Below are 15,690 nucleotides of genomic sequence, written 5' to 3' on the forward strand. Positions count from 1 at the left end.
CACCCCATCCCATCCATGTCCCCTCCTCCTCTTCTCTCATCCACCACCACCACTACCACCCCTCCGTGCGAGTGTGCGCGTGCTCGCCGGGGAGAAGTGGAAGGGTGAAGCCACAGATGAAGGCAAACACAAAGAGCATCAGGAAAACTTTGAGAAGACGTGCGCTTGTGAGAAGCGTTTTCTCCCCTCCTTCACCCCCCCCCCCGTCTCTCTCCTCGTTTCGGGTGGCTTACGAGACGTAGAGGGAAAGGAGAGGGAAGAGAGGCACGTCGGTGCTGGCGCTTCTGGAATCCCTGGATGCCCTGTCTGCGTGGCCCTTCGGATGGGCAGAGCAGCGGCACTATCTCCTAGGCTGTGTCACTGTTGTTCTCCTCTCTCACCTACGCCACAAGCACCTCTTCCCATTGCGTATGCTTCTCGCCCCTAACTCCTGTACATCTTCATCTTGATTGGGCCATCTGTCGCGACTCTCACGTGCTATTTTTTCACAACTCCCTCCCTCGTAGGAGGCGCTAGCATATAAGCTGTACGCAGTCTTGGCAGATGCCGTCGTGCATGCCTGAGTGACGTTTATAAGTTTCAGCTTCTTCCCCTCCACCTTCCCATTCCTCCTCCTCCCACCACCACCACCCATACACGCACTTCGTTCTCTTTCCTCTCGGCGCTTCGCTCGCAGGATGCCGCCCCAGCCTTTGGATATGACGCCTGCTGCAACCACCGCGGCTAAATCCACCCCACCCACGGTGCTGACGCTACAGAAGCTCCTTGATACGAAGCAAGCCATCCCCATCCTTCCAGGCCTCCTGTACTTTGCATCTACAGGCGAATGTCTCTCCTCCTCGCTCGCTGGAAGTGCTGAGGCAGCCATAACGGTAGCGTCGGTGACGTCCGTGGCCATGGAGGCCATCCACGACTTCTACTTCAAGGAGAATCCCTTCGCCAGTGGCACGGCCACGGACCACGGCAAAGTTGCCAGCACAAGCGCAGCCCCGACCGCCAGGGCGACCGTGGGGCAGGACGCCGTCTTCGTGTCGTTGCGAGGTACCCCACCCTACCTCTACCGTCCTTTCTTCGCCGACTATGGCCCGCTGGACATGGGCTGCTGCGTGCACTTTGCGCGGCGCCTCTGTGAGCTGCTGCGGGCAGTGACAGGGGTCGACGTGTGCGCCTCACCCGCATCCACTTCTGCCGCTGCAGGAGCCGTTGGCAATGACACGAGCTCACGAGCCACTACCCATACCCACAGAAAGCGGGGCGGAAGAAGACGACCCGCATCGGCTCTATCGCACTCCTCGAGCTCCATCTCGGCGGCCTCCACGGCCCTCTCCGGTGGCCCCCCGGGGACAATGCGGCCAGTGGTTGTGTGCGCCAGCCTCGACGCGCAGGAACGGGTGAACACGGCGTGTCTGGTTGGCGCCTTCTGCGTATTGTGTCTTGGCTGGTCGGCTGCGGCGACGTGGTATCGCGGCTTCGTCGATATCTACCCTGGTTTTCTCTCCTACCGCGACGCGAGCCAAGGCGTGTCAAACTACCCGCTCACCTTGATTGACGTGTGGGCCGGACTCGAGCAGGGCGTTGCGCTCGGATTCGCCAACGTGCATACGTTTGACCTTCCCGCCTATGTGGAAGGCAAGCAGCACGACTACAGCTGGGTGGTCCCTCGCCGGTTCCTGGCCATGAGCTCCCCGCAGGACGACAAGCCCGAGCGCACCGCTGAGGTGTTTGCACGGCGGCTGCGCCAACTGGGTGTGCAGCTTGTGGTGCGCCTGAACGACAGCCTCTACAACCCTTCGCCTCTGCTACGGCTGGGCATACGACACGTTGACCTGCCATACGCCGACGGCAGCGTGCCAAGCGATGCAGTGCTACTACGATTTCTGCAGGCAGTAGAGGAGCACTTTGGTGAATCAGTCGCGCCAGCTTCGCTGCGACAGTGGTGGTCGGTTCCATCTTCGTCGACCGCAACAGCGATGCCGAAGACATCGGCGCGAGCGGCCAGCGCATCCAAGAGAGCCCACTCCGCCTGTGCTAGTCACTCGAGGCCAGTGCTGCAGTCATGCTCGCCCATGCACTCCGGCACATGCCGCGGCATGCCGGAGACGTGGACGGCGGCTCCTCCATTGGCGCCGACCTCACCCGCTCAACGCCCAGACTCTGCCTACGCGAACGGCACGCGGGGCTACGATACCTGCACCTTAACATCGGGTGAGAAGGGTGCTGTAGCGGTGCACTGTCTCGCTGGCCTGGGCCGCACGGGTACCATGCTCGCCGTCTACATGATGCGTCACTACGGCTTCACCGCGCGCGCCGTGATTGGGTGGCTGCGACTTTGCCGGCCAGGCAGCATCAGCGGCGTTCAGCAGCAGTACCTTGACGCGATGGAGCGACGTCTGCGGCCGCCGCCGCACATCCTGGTCGCGATGCAGCTGAACTCAGCACTCAAGCCGTGCGGCGCTGCCGGCGGAGGGAAGCGATTCGAACAGCAGTCGCGATCCATACGCTCGTCGTTCTCACCCACCCTCTCCTCCATGTCCATCTTGCTAAACCCGGCAGCCGCGGCGCAGACAGCGGGCGGAGGGGACAGAGCGAATGCGATGGGCAGAGACCTGCTCAACGCTTCACCGCGGTCTTCTCTGGACGAGGCAACGACGGGCCGCGTGCGCTCGCTCGCTGCTGTGACCGCCTTTCAGACACACGGCGGTGTCGTCGCAGATGCGCGGCCGGCGACTGGAACGAGTATTGTGAATGGGCACATCAAGCGCAATGATAATGGTCAAACAAGCGCGATGGCTACTCGAGCAACGTCAGAGGCCGGCAGTGACCTCGGCACGTTTGCCCACTTTACGGCGTGGAGCAACCTCAGCAGTGGCAGTGCTGTCGACCTCACAGGACTGCGCGGGGTGCAGCAACAGCGGCACCAGTTGCTGCTTCGCCGTCTCAGCAACAACAGCAGCAGCACCCTTTCCCTCAGCACAATCCAGCCAGAGGGAGCAGTGCTTGATGTTGTCGCGCGGATGCCCGTTCTTGGAGACGACAGTCCGCAGAACAGGAGTGCGGCCACAGCACCGCCGAAGCGAGGTGGTGCTGTGGTCGCCAACGACCAAAGTCCTACCATCCGCCCAACCCCTCGTGTGGGTGACTACAAGTACGCCTCAACGTACTTCGTGGCGATGGAACAGGCGGGCGGACTGCCGCGTGTATACCCGTGGCCCCCGTCCTCCGCAGCCACCTCGACCGCCAGAGGCGGTCCACAGCCAACCCTAGGTGGTAGTCTGCGGCCTGCTACCGCCAGCCTCTCTTGTGAACTCGCACCGAAAGGGGCGTACCATCTCGGCGGTGGCAGCAGCGTTGGTGCGCCAAATAGCCTGAAAGAGACTTGCACAGCGCCAGTGTCGGCGGACAGCTGCCTCTACCCCCGCAGAGCTCTCATCGGCGCGCTGCAGCGGCAACGGCCGTACACAGCGACGGCAGCGGTAAGCACAATACCTCGGCCGCGCGCTAAACGATGGCAAGAGAGTTATAGGCGTGGCGGTGCCGTAGACAACAACGGGACAGGCACCCACCCACCAGACGACGCGCCGCTGTCAACCGACCTCTATGATACTACGCTGCAGTCTCCTCGCCCTCACCAGGCAGCAACACGCGCGCGAGGTGAGTGGAGCGACAAGGGCACCCATCGCACAGACCTTGCCAACACAAGCACTGGCGACACTGGTGCTGCAAGTCGCTACGGCGGTGTCAAGCTACAAATCCTACAGCCACCATCGGTACTGATGCGTTCATCTCTTCCCTGGAGAGATGGTGGTGTGACAGGGCAAGCGGATGGGCCGCGGTCGCCTCTGACTCAGAGCCCCTCGGCACCGGTGATACCTGCAGCGTCTCTGCCTTTATGGGGTCGTCCCATGCTTCGCACGTGAGTCTGGAAAGACAAGACACACACATCACCACAACAACCAAGACACACACCCCACACACCCCTTCCACCAGATGTGATGGCATCGTTCGCGGACGTTATTGTTGGGTGGGTGGGTGGCGTTTGGGGGGGTTCGAGTGGGTAACAGACGGGGGGGAGGGGGCAGAGAGAGGAAGCGGGGCGGGGGGAAGCGAAGAGACGGCAGAGAGCGGCATGGATGATGTACTCGCCTGTTCTCAATCGCTGCCCCTTGCCCCCATCCCCTCCACCTCTCCCTCTGAGGGCTGATGCCGTGTGTGTGTGGGTGGGTGGGTGTGCATGTATATCTGCGTAAACGCACACTCGCACACCTTTTCGCATCCCCATGCACGAGATGCTGGCTGCAGAAGCGCCTCCTCCCTCTCTCGTCCACGACCTCGCTCGCACTACCCTAAATCATCTTGGCGCGATGCTCGTCATCCCTTCCTCCTCCTCGCTTGTTTCCCACAGGCACATGTGCATTAGTAGCCTCTCCTCCCTTACAGACAACAGCGCCACCACACAGGCGAGTAAATGGGTATGTATATGCTAATCTCAATCTCGCTGACCTCCCCTCCCCTCCCCTCCCTCCCCTCACCCTCCCCTCCCCTCCCCCTTCACGGAACGGTGAGAGACGCGTATTTCCCAACCATTCTCGGGCGTGTGTGGGAGGAAAGGCGTGTGTCTTCATTGGGGTACCCCACCCGATTCACTCCCCTTTTCCCCTTTCTCTCCCGTTCCTCCCCAGCTACGCTTTGGGCATGAAGTGCTCTCTGCCCCACCCCACCCCCCCTCCTCCCCACACACGCACGGCACATGCAGCTCTCTGGACGTGTGAGTCTTGTAGGTGTGCGTGCCTCGACTCGAATCCACACGCAGCACGCAAATACAAGAATTCTTTGTTCGTAGGTGTCTGACCGCGTGACTACACCTGTGGACGCTGGTGATGCTGCGTCTCGCTCTACTACAGACTTACTCTCCCTCTTACGGCACGCGCCTCTCCTTCTGCGCCTTGCACAACGCCTCTGCTGCTCAGACCCCTGTATGGCACTGCTTGAGGCGCTTGTTCCGGGGAGAGAGCGACCTGTCATGTGAAGGGAGAGCATCTAGCGCAGACCTCGCACGTGGAGTTCCTGATGTCACAACCGCCGCGCTCACTCGCTTGTCACTTCTTCCCTCCCCTCCCCTCCCCCCCCCTTCTCTTCCTCGGAATGAACTACACAACTCAGTGCTGTAGACCTCACTCACTCGCTTTCTCCCGCATAACGTGTGCGCACGCAGCGGCTCAAGCTTGCGTCCTATGCATGAGAAAGTGAGTATAACTCCCACCTTTGTCGCTATAGGGCATTCCCACACAGACACACCCCCACTGTTGTGTCTCCGCGCAGACTCGTACACAGATTCCAGCGTCGCTCAACTCTCTCACACACACACACACCCCTCAGTGCTTCCCCTCCCCTTCCCCCCCCCCTTCCTCTCTCCCCCTCTCTCTCTCTTGTCTTGTTGCTATTTTCTGTTACCCCACTCTTCGTTGCGGAAGCTCCCCCCCCCCCTCCTCCCTCTCGTGAGCGTTTCCCCGCCGCGGTCTCGAAGTGGTCTTTGGTGGGCTCCTCGCCACTTGTGTGTTTCTTTTTTGGGGTTTGCGGCATCCCTGTGGTGACTTCCTGGCATTGCCCCTGCGATCCCCTCTCGCGCTCTCTCGTTGCGCCCTTCCTCGTCTCTCCTTTCACCCTCCCCTGTACCGGGACCCTTTTCCCGGCTTTGCTCTTCAGCTGCTGCCTCCCACACCGCAGACAGAGAGAGAGAGAGAGAGAGAGTGATACGCATCATCTGATGATTTCGGAAGAGGACAGCCGCCTGTTCGAAGCGGCAAAGCGAGCACAGGTAAGCCGCAACACCGCCATCTACGTGATCGAGAATGTCGACTCAAGCCGCACCCTTTCCGGGGCCTTTGTACGGGTGTTGCTGGAGATGCCCACTCGCAGAGAGGGGTATGTGGTGGCGCGCATCCACAGCACGACTGCGGGTGAGGTTTACAGCGGCTTCTCAACCAATCCAACTCAGACGACGAACGTATACCTTATGCTGGAGCTTCCACCGCCGCTCGCCGCCATCAACGGCGTTCAGTATCAGCTGAACAGCGTCAGCAACAGTAGCATGGGCGAGGGCGAGTTCCGCGAGTGGCTGCAAATGATTCGCAACGAGCCTACGCTGCGGGAGCCGACTGTGCAAGAGCTGTCGGAGGTGACAGCCCGTCTGCATCCGTACGAAGCGAACCGCCACCGCGCCAACTCGAACGTCAACGCTAACTCGAACAGGTCACAGGCGATCCACGGTCAAGCAGGTGCCGCTAACGCAAGCCGCAGCGTGCCGCATTCGCAGGTGATGCCGAGACAGCAGCAGCAACAAAGGGCTCTCTCCAACCACGGGGCCACTCGGCAGCACCGCCAGAGCCTCTCCGCGAGCTCGCCGAGGGCGCTGGTGCCACCACAGACGCAGGATAGTCACCCCGTCGTCGGCAGCAATGATGCGCCGCTCCAGCGAAGCTCTGCCGCCATGAGCGAAGCGAGCAGCAGCGGTGCCATCATTAGCACGGACGGCAGTGTGAGCCCCGCCAGCCGCAACGGCAGCAATCGCTTCGTACGACAAGGAACCATGATGGCGCGCGACTATAACCGCAACCCGCGCCAGGACGGGCAAGCGTCGTATGAAATGTCCGACGCAGAGGTGCAAGCCATGGGCACCTACACCCCGGCAACATGCAACCAACAGCAGCAGCAACAGCGAATCGCGTTGCCTCGTCCGCAGGGTAGCAGTGCCAGCGGCCCCGCCATGGCAGCCACTGCCTCCTTTATGGCGCGCGGCACCGCCGACCAGGTTATAGAGACTGAGGATGAGGAGATGGAGCGCCGTCTGCGGAAGGACATCATGAACCACCTAGCCCAGGAGTGCGTCCTATTTCCAAAAGACGCGCAGGGCTACAAGCTCTCCCGCCTGCGCTTGCTGGAGCGCGATATGATTGAATACCTACAGCACGTCCGTGACGAGATCCAGGGCAAGCAAGAGAACTGCATCGTATGCATGGACCACGCCCCCACGGTAATCCTGCTGCCTTGCAAGCACAAGGTTATGTGCCGACTGTGCGCCCCGTCGTGCCCCAACTGCCCCGTGTGTCGCAGTGGCATTTCAGAAATGTTTGAGCCGGAGGAGATTTAGCAGAAGACCACAGAAAAAGAGGTGATCGACAACACACACACACACACACATGCGCACGCACGCACGCAGGGTTATGTGCGAGCGGCAACGGCGCGCGAGCGATGCGATGCGATGCGATGCCAGACCTGAGGGTGGGAGGAGGACCGTTGGGGTTCTGCTCGCAGACGTCGCTTCTTCTCTGTCCGGGCGTGTCTCATCTTGTCCCTCGTCCCTCCCCCCTCCTTTTTATGCACTACACCCATCGCCCACGAGTGGGTGAATGAGTGGCGATGAGGACGGGAGGAGGAGGGGAGGGGGGGGCGGGATGCTTGATTCATTGGCCAAATTCGAGCTCAGCTTTTTCTCCGTGTATTGGGCATCCAGGCACGCCTGTGTGAACGTGTAATCTACTGTACCTGCCAACCGCAGAAAGACGCACTGTGATAGCCACCTCAATGAAATACCGCAGAAGAGGGGGAAGGGGGGGTGGAGGGAGCTCTCAACGCGAGGCGACGGATGGAGCGTGTGCCTCCCACCGCCACCACATGCAGCGCCATCGGATGAGAAACGAATAGAGGAGGAAACAATTCGTGGCTTCCACATGGAGTGGGGTTGGGAGCTCGGTGGACTCATTCCGCTTCTCCCTGTGCTACAATCTCTCCGCGGAAAAGGTTCCGAGCACTACATATGGCTCACTCACCTTTTCAGCGGAACCTCTCCTATCATTTATGCGCAGTGCTACCGGGACACTTGGTAGCACCACCTTCAGAGAGGGCCTCCTCCACGGCTCGCCATACTCCTCCCCCCTCCCTGTCCCTCTCTACCTCTGCCCTTTGCACCTCCCTCATCGCCTCTTCCATCGATTCAATGACACCTCCTCCCACCCTGGTCAGCTTACTTCGTCAAACGCAGAGGAAGAGGGGAAAAGAAGCGCGTGTCTGTGTGTGTGCAGCAGCGCTTTCCACGAACGTCCTCCATAAAAGCCAACGACACCAAAAAAAACAGCGAAGGATTGAAAGGGGTAACTCTTTGATCAAACTGAGCAATCGCATGTTCCCCTCCTCGTTCTCTCCCTTGCGCGTATACACACATCACACACCTCCATTCCCCCTCAGCACCTCGGCGCATTTTTTGCTACACCAGAGTGAGTCATGGCGAGCCTCGCTGCAGTCGAGGCCCCGGAGCTGCCGCCTGGGATGGACCCGGCCTACTACGCGCTCAGCCTGCTGCGTCGACGAAAGCTGGAGGAGTGCGTGAAGGTCTCTACTCACTACCTCACACTGACCGTCTCCCCGGACCGCACAGGCTCTCTGACAGGCGCCACGGCGGCGACATCATCTAGCGCCGGTTACATGGATGAGAGCATGTGGTTTATTCAGACAAAGGCGATAGTGCTCCAGAGCTTGTACGACGATGCCGAAATCGAGGACGACGGCGTCGATGACGTGCTCATGGAAGGTGAACAGGCCGTCGTGAGCACGTTGCACCGGCCCAACACATCTCTGCGGGCGGCGCGGCAGGGCACCGCAGGCGGCGGCACAGCTGCTGACGCTGTTGGTCGCGCTGGTCGACTAGGAACGTCGACAGGCGGTGGGCGACCAGTGAGCAGCCGGTATGGCTACGCGCGACCAGGAACGCTGCAGAACCGCCCCGGCTCCGTCCGCGGCGGTCCTGGTGGGGGTACGGCGGCGCGTCCTGTCACCGGCCGCTTCGTTCGGCTTGGCACTGCGTCCCTTCGGTCCGTACCAGGCGGACCTCACATCAATGTGCAGGCTCTCAACCTTGAGCGCTACGCGCGCGAGAAGCCGATGGTGGCGAAGCTTCTGTGCGACTACCTCCTTTACGTAGAACACAAACCCAAGATGGCGTTGGAACTCTGCACGGCAGCTCTGCGTTCAGCCAAGTCTGTGATGACGCCAACAACACCGCTACCTTCAGCGTCCGGCGTTGCTGCCAAGCTGCCAATGGGCAGTGGAGGAGAAGAGCGGCCCCCCGTCCTCCCCATTGGCGCCGCTGCCGGACCCGGCGCTGACCCACCGTCTCTGCCGCCTGCCGGAAAGACTGCCGCGGTGTCCACGGCGCAGGAGCAGGTCGGCATAACAAACGCGAATGACTGGTGGTGGAAGGCACGCCTGGCCAAGGCAAACTACCAGCTGGGGTTGCTGCGAGAGGCGGAGAAGTACCTCAAAGCCGCTCTCTTCGACGCACCAGCCAACGCCAGCATCGGGGGAGGAATGTTAGCGAGAGAATCGAAGGCGAGGCCAGGCAGTGGCAGTAGCGGTGGCGGCTTTCCGAAGGGCCGTGTGTTCGCCAACTACAACACAAGCGTGGTTATGCAACTAGGCAAGGTGTACCTCAAGATGGACCAGCCTTTGACAGCCCTCGAGACATACGAGGCAGCGCTCGAGGTGAACCCAGTCGACCACCACGTCGTTCTCTGCTGTGCGCGTCTACGCGACGAGCTGCATGAGCCCGGTACCGCCTACGACCTCTACAACCAAGTACTGCACCTCGATAGCAGCAATATCGAGGCCATCGCCTGCATTGGCGCGCATCTCTTCTACGAGCGCAACCAGCCAGAGCTGGCGCTGCGCTACTACCGCCGTTTGCTGCAGATGGGCGTACACACGTCGGAGGTGTGGACGAACGTGGGGCTCTGCGCTTTCTACACGTTCCAGGTGGAGCTAAGCCTGCGCTGTCTGTCCCGTGCGTTGGCACTGTGCAGGGAAGACAGCCAGCGTGCAGATGTGTGGTACAACATCGGGCACATGGGCATCGGGATGGGCAACATGACCTTCGCCGAGCGCGCCTTCCGTCTTGCCGTCGGCGCAGACGTCACGCATGCGGAGGCGCTGAACAACCTGGCGGTGTTGGCCTACGAAAAGAAGGAGGAAAAGGCCGGGCGTCGCCTCCTGGACACGGCGCTACTCGCGGCGCCGGGACTGACAGAGGCGCTGTATAACACCGCCGTCATCTCCTTCCAGGCAGGGGAGCTGGAGCTGTCGTATCAGATGGTGATGCGGGCGCTGGAGGCGGAACCGGACCACCCGGAAGCCGTGGTGCTGCAAGGCAAGCTGCGTGAGCATTTCCTCGCAATTTAGACGCGCCATCTCTCCTCGCTCTCCCCCTCCCCCTCCCTCACGTGCAAGTGTCGGGCTCCCTGAAGCGCGCACGTGCGGTCATCATTACCGCATCGTGACGCAGGGGTGTGCACGGCTGTGTGTATGCGAGGACAAAGAAGGGCAGGAAAACGGGGGGCTCGCACGGGTGAAGGAGGGAGCAGAACGAGGGCCGTGGTGGCCAAGTTGGTAGGGCGTGTCCCGGGGGAAGGGAGGAAAAGAGAATGAGGGTCGGTATGTTGCATGGGTGCGAAGCTGACGGGACACCCTTTCCCCCCTCCTCTCCGTGGTACATACACTTGCAGAGCAGCGCTTTGGATTGCCTGGGTGTGGCGCGCTCGTCAAGCCGCACACCATAGCTCCAATGAAAACACACACAGACGCACACGCACAGGCAAGGGGGATGCGTGCGTGAGGTGCTGGGTCACCCATTCCCCGCTTCCACAGCCACCACAGCCACCACGTTCATATGACCCCAATTTTGTGGTGTGCGAGGAACGAAGCTTGGAAAGCCCTTCTACCCACGCGTATGCTTCTGGCGCTCGTCACGATGAACGGCAGCAGTTGAAGTCCAGTAACTCCCACCTGTCTCCCTCCCTCCCTCTCTCTGGGCGGACTGTGTTCTTCACCCGCCACTCCCTCCGACGTACACACACACGCGCGCGCTAAAGGGAGGCGTGGCGGTCGTACCTGAGGTGCTTCCCCCTTTTTTACGGCGGCAATATGGTCTACACGCGCATACTCCTCCCCACCCCACCCAAAAAAAAATATATACACCTTCTGTACGTCAGCACACGTCCCTCTTTCGCTTTGCTTTCCCCAGATCGACTGATCGGGTACGTTTTGGCTTCTTCACACATACACACACACACACACATACACCGCCCAGCTCCGGAGAGCGACGGATATCAGCTTCGTATCGAGCCGTGCCCTTGCAGTTCCTACGAGCCAGTACCAGTGACTGTACTCACCCTCCAGGCATAGGCGTCACATCAGTGCAGTGGGGTGTGTGAAGCGTCCGTATAGAAGACTTGACGCTGTCGTTGGTCCGTCATCTGCCCCTCCCCTCCCTTCTCCAGTGTTCGCTCTTTTTCAGCAAATCCCCCCGGCTCTTGCGGATGAGCGTCACACCTCTTGGCGCTCGTCGACCGCCACTGGCGACAATCCCCGCTTTCAACGCCGCCGAGAATGCCGCCTCTTCCACGCCGAGCAGTAGCACCGCCCAGGGCGCGCCGCCGCTGACGCAGTCCTACCTGCATCATACCCCGCCGTCCCACAGCAACGCTCAGCTGCTGGCGGGCATGAACCCGACCACCACATCTTTCCTCTCAGGGCTGTCCACCGGTTTCACTTCGCCGATGTCGAGGATCGCTGGCACAGAGGCGATTCTCGAGCCGCCCCCGACGGAGAACGGCACTGGTGATGGGGCACGCCAAAACGCCTCTGCCGCAGCATCGACAGCGACCGTCGCAACGAGCGACGACATCCTGCGAGGCATCTACAACGAGAAGCTGCAGGCCAGCGTACGAAGCATCATCATGACGCTCACGACAGAGTTGCCGCAGGACCACATCTTCCTTCAGCTGCTGGCGGACCCCACGACGCTGCAGTATTGCAAAGTGCGTCTCGGCGAGGTTGTTGAAGGATTTCTGTACTCAACACAGGCAGAGCAGTACCATGCACTTGCCACCGAGTTTGCACGGGGCGAGCGGGACTGTGCGATGTTGCACCAGCGGATCGGAGAGCTCGAGGCAGCGCTGGCGTTGACGAGTGCGCCTGCCCAATCATCAACACCGCAGCGGCCGGGGCCCTCGCCGCTCGTCGTGCCGAGCGGCACCAGCGTGGATCACGCGTACCAGGCAGCGCAGGCAGCTTCGCCGTGGACCTCGTCCCCTACCATGATGCCCGCGCAGGCAGCGGCAGCTCCAACCACTTCCTCGGTCTCCCCCAGCATCGTTGTCAACCCCATGGAGAACGAGGAGGCGCGTCGTGAGCTGCTCCGCGTTCTCGAGCAAGCCACGCACGACCAGGAACTGCACCGTTGCACCCAAGCGCTGCACGCCGTCAGTAAAGTAGTCGACATCGCCCATGACGAGGCGCATTATGATGACAAGTACTTGTTCGAAGGGGAACTGCTAGGCGAGCTGTTCAAGTGCGTCCACTCGCTGCTGCACTACGTCGACAGCGCTCTGGAGAGCCAAGAGCGACTGCGGTTTGAAGTCCAGGAACAGCAACAGCATTGGCTGTACGGTGCCGCCGCGGACAACATAAAGTCGATCAATGACGGCGCAGTCGGTGGTAGCGCGGTGAGCGCCAGCCACTCTGCATTCGCCTCCGCAGGCGCAAAGGTCAATAGCGCCCCAGGTGCGTTGCTGGTCTCCGGCTGCTCGACGCCGCGGCGCCCGCAGGTGTCGCTGGGCAATGCGGGCACAGCACTAATGAGCAGCGCTGCCGGCTCCCGTTTCTCCTCCGTCTCCTCCCCTACCGGTGTGGATCCCACGCGTCCGATTCAGCAACAACGGGAGCGACTGCAGCGACTGGCAGAGCAACTGCGCGAAGGGCAGCAGCATGCCAGTCAAGTGCTCCAAGCACTGGCGCACATGGAGTGCACGCGTCGTCGCGAGGTGGCTCAGCTGGAGCGGGAAGTGGCCATCACACGTGAAGAGGCAGCAGCAGCAGCGCTCAGCGCAGCTGATGGCGCGCGGCAGGTCAAGGAGAGCTCGGAGCGGCTTCGTGCCGAGCACGCGGCCTCTGTCGCCAGCGAACGAACAGAGCTGCGCGACCAGCTGGCGGATGCTCATGCGCAGTTGGCGGTAACCACACAGGACGTATACACGGCGCGGCGTGAGCTGCGCAGTACTACAAGTAGAGCCGAGGCGGCTGAAGAACGAGAGAAGAACCTAGTCGCAGAGCTGGATGCCCTCAAGGCTGCCATGGCGCGCCGCGACGCGGAATTGCAAGAGCAGAAAGCCGACCGCGTCACTCGGCAGGCCGAGCTGACGGCTCTCAGAGCCGCCCACCAGCTCAACATTGACGCGCTTCAGGATTCCGGACGAGAACTACTGTGTCTGCGCGTAGAGGGAACCATGGCGGGTCTCGCTGCCCTCTACCAGGAAGCAAAGGCTGCCAAGGCGGAGCTGCTAGAGCGCGAAGGATATCGACCCCTCTTCCACAGATGCCGCCTTGCTGTAGCGTCTCAGAAAGAGGCTGCACGCCATGCGCAGGCACAGTCTCAGCTGGCTGAATCAGCGCAAGTGGAACAGGCAGTGGCCCAGCGTGGGTGCATGGACACGCTTGGCGTGCTGCTGCGCTCCATGTGGGCAGACGATGCTATCGAGTCTTCCCTCACATCGTCCTCCCCGAGCACAGTCCCACCGGCTCCCAGTGCGATTCACTTGACAGACGGCGACGACACGACCGAAGCAGCCAGGGGCGGCAGCACCGCCAGTAGCAACGCGGCAGTCCCCGGTGCAGTGAACATAAGGGGCTCGCCTTGCTATCGCCTTCCCACGACGCTTCCCGGCCTCTGTACCTCCCTGGAATACGCCTACGACAATGTCCGCGCCCGGCACCGCGCCAGACAGCAGACGATCGACTTGCTGCGCGCTGAGCTGGTAAGCAATGACATTGAACTACGCGCGGCGCAGGCCAGTGAAGCGCAGCTGCGGGAGCTGCTAAGGGCAGAGCAGTCCAAGGAGGAGCAGTGGAAGGCAGAGATGGCACAGCTCAGTGAACGTAACCCGATGCGAGGGCTGCTCGCGCGGCAAGATACGCTGTTGAAGGCCGTCAGCGATGAGCGCAACGAGCTGCGTCGACTGTGGAACCGACTGACTGGTGACTACATCGCCCTGGAACAGCGCAACGGCGTCTTGCACGCCCGGTGTGCCGAAAAGGAGCACGAGAACGCACGGCTAAGTGGGTTGCTGCGACGAGGTGGTACGCCGACCACCTCAACCGGCTCTCAATACAGAAGAGCCGCTTCTTACGGTGCCGCGCGAGTCGCAGCCGCGATTCCAGCGGCTGCATCGACAGCCACGGAAGCCGCGCCAGGGCCTCGAACGCTTGCGACAGCAGCGGCACAGCTCGACACCTCGGCCGGTCACCCAGTCTCCACACGAGGGCCCGACTCTTCCTCTTCTTCACGCTCGGACTCCACTGAAGCCTCGTCGAATAAAGCGCTCGAGTAGGAGGAGTCACTCCAGTATCTGCCCGATGGGGGGGGGGGGGGGGGAAGGGACGGAGTTTGAGGTCCGGCGTGGGAAACACTGCGCGTTGGCCTTGCCCTTGATGTGTGTGTGTGTGTGTGTGTGTGTTGTCGGTGGGGTGCTCACCATGAGACCTGCCGTCCTCTTCCCCCACCCCCTCCCCCGCGTCGCTGCGTGACGGCTGCGCGACACAAGCAAGCACAAAACTCTGACAACTGGCAACAGGCGAACTCTTCACCACGCAGCGCAGCGCTGGCAGCAGAGCGGGAGTCAGCAATCACCCCCCCCCCATGGCGCTTTTCATCCATCATCATTAAGGTCCCGCACCTATGGGCTTGCACGCTTGCGAGGGCAGAGCGACACGGACAGGTGTGGCTGTGGGCGTACCACAATGTCCTCTCCCCCTTGCTCTCCGAGGGGCAGCGCACATGCATCACTACACCACCCCTGTGCACCGACACCCGCGGTCCTGTGGTCGTGCGCCTCACCCATCACCCCTCACTCTCTCCTCCGCCACCACCTTCTCCACGATTGAGCCCCCCCCCTCTCCCCCTGTGCTGTTGATCACTGTCGCATACACCACCACCACCACCACCACCAGCAGCAGCAGCAGCAGCAGCGGCCGTGTAGAGTAGCGGAAGAAGAAGGCAAAGAGGAGTGCACTTAGGAAGTGTTCACTTCTGTCGCTCCTCTATGGGTGTTCGCTGCCCTGACGCATTGACACTTCCCCGTTCACACTCGCCTGTCGCTGTTCCCCCTCTCTCCCTCCCACCCTCTCTGCCCGCACCCCCACCACCACCACCACTACCGCCACTGCCCCGGTTTTCCCTCCGGTCTGCTGCCTTTTGGTGTCCACTCGTGCATGTTGTTTTGCTTCGCTTTGCCCGTGCCACGGCTTTTTTTATATATGAGCACTGCTGGGCTAGCCGCCGTTGCCGTTCTCGTCTTGACGTCTTCGTGTTAGTGCGCGTGTGGGGGAGGAGGAGGAGGAGGAGGGCCGCCTCTCTTTCCGTTGCCGTCGTATCGCCTCCCCCGCCTGCTCCTTTTTCGTGTGTGTTTGATTGGCTCCCCTTCCTTGGTGCTGTCGCCGTTCATCTGTGCGCACACGCACACCCTTCAGCCCACCCTTCCATTCACCCCATTCTCCCACCCCACCCCCTCGCTTTCAGCATGGCGTCTTATTGGTGGCCGCTTGGTCACACCGCCGTCCCAGCTGAGGCGAAAGCACCGTCTCCAATGG

General features: G+C 61.4%; 4 protein-coding genes across 4 annotated transcripts; all 4 read left to right on the plus strand.

Moving 5' to 3' along the window:
• Positions 1–677: 677 nt before the first annotated feature.
• LBRM_09_0430 (putative tyrosine phosphatase) lies at positions 678–3,917 on the plus strand (the record flags this gene model as incomplete). The annotated part of the gene is made up of 1 exon (XM_001562609.2): positions 678–3,917. The coding sequence occupies one exon, from the start codon at positions 678–680 to the stop codon at positions 3,915–3,917; it is 3,240 nt and encodes a 1,079-aa protein (XP_001562659.1).
• Positions 3,918–5,764: 1,847 nt separating this feature from the next.
• Positions 5,765–7,147, plus strand: LBRM_09_0440 (conserved hypothetical protein; the record flags this gene model as incomplete). The annotated part of the gene is made up of 1 exon (XM_001562610.1): positions 5,765–7,147. One exon carries the CDS (start codon positions 5,765–5,767, stop codon positions 7,145–7,147), a length of 1,383 nt encoding a protein of 460 aa, XP_001562660.1.
• A 1,130-nt stretch (positions 7,148–8,277) lies between these two features.
• On the plus strand, positions 8,278–10,227 carry LBRM_09_0450 (hypothetical tetratricopeptide repeat protein; the record flags this gene model as incomplete). Its single annotated transcript, XM_001562611.2, has 1 exon — positions 8,278–10,227. One exon carries the CDS (start codon positions 8,278–8,280, stop codon positions 10,225–10,227), a length of 1,950 nt encoding a protein of 649 aa, XP_001562661.2.
• A 1,136-nt stretch (positions 10,228–11,363) lies between these two features.
• LBRM_09_0460 (conserved hypothetical protein) lies at positions 11,364–14,432 on the plus strand (the record flags this gene model as incomplete). The annotated part of the gene is made up of 1 exon (XM_001562612.1): positions 11,364–14,432. One exon carries the CDS (start codon positions 11,364–11,366, stop codon positions 14,430–14,432), a length of 3,069 nt encoding a protein of 1,022 aa, XP_001562662.1.
• Between the last annotated feature and the right edge of the window lie 1,258 nt (positions 14,433–15,690).

Source organism: Leishmania braziliensis, chromosome 9, assembly GCF_000002845.2.
Source record: "Leishmania braziliensis MHOM/BR/75/M2904 complete genome, chromosome 9".
Classification (NCBI taxonomy): Eukaryota; Euglenozoa; class Kinetoplastea; order Trypanosomatida; family Trypanosomatidae; genus Leishmania; species Leishmania braziliensis.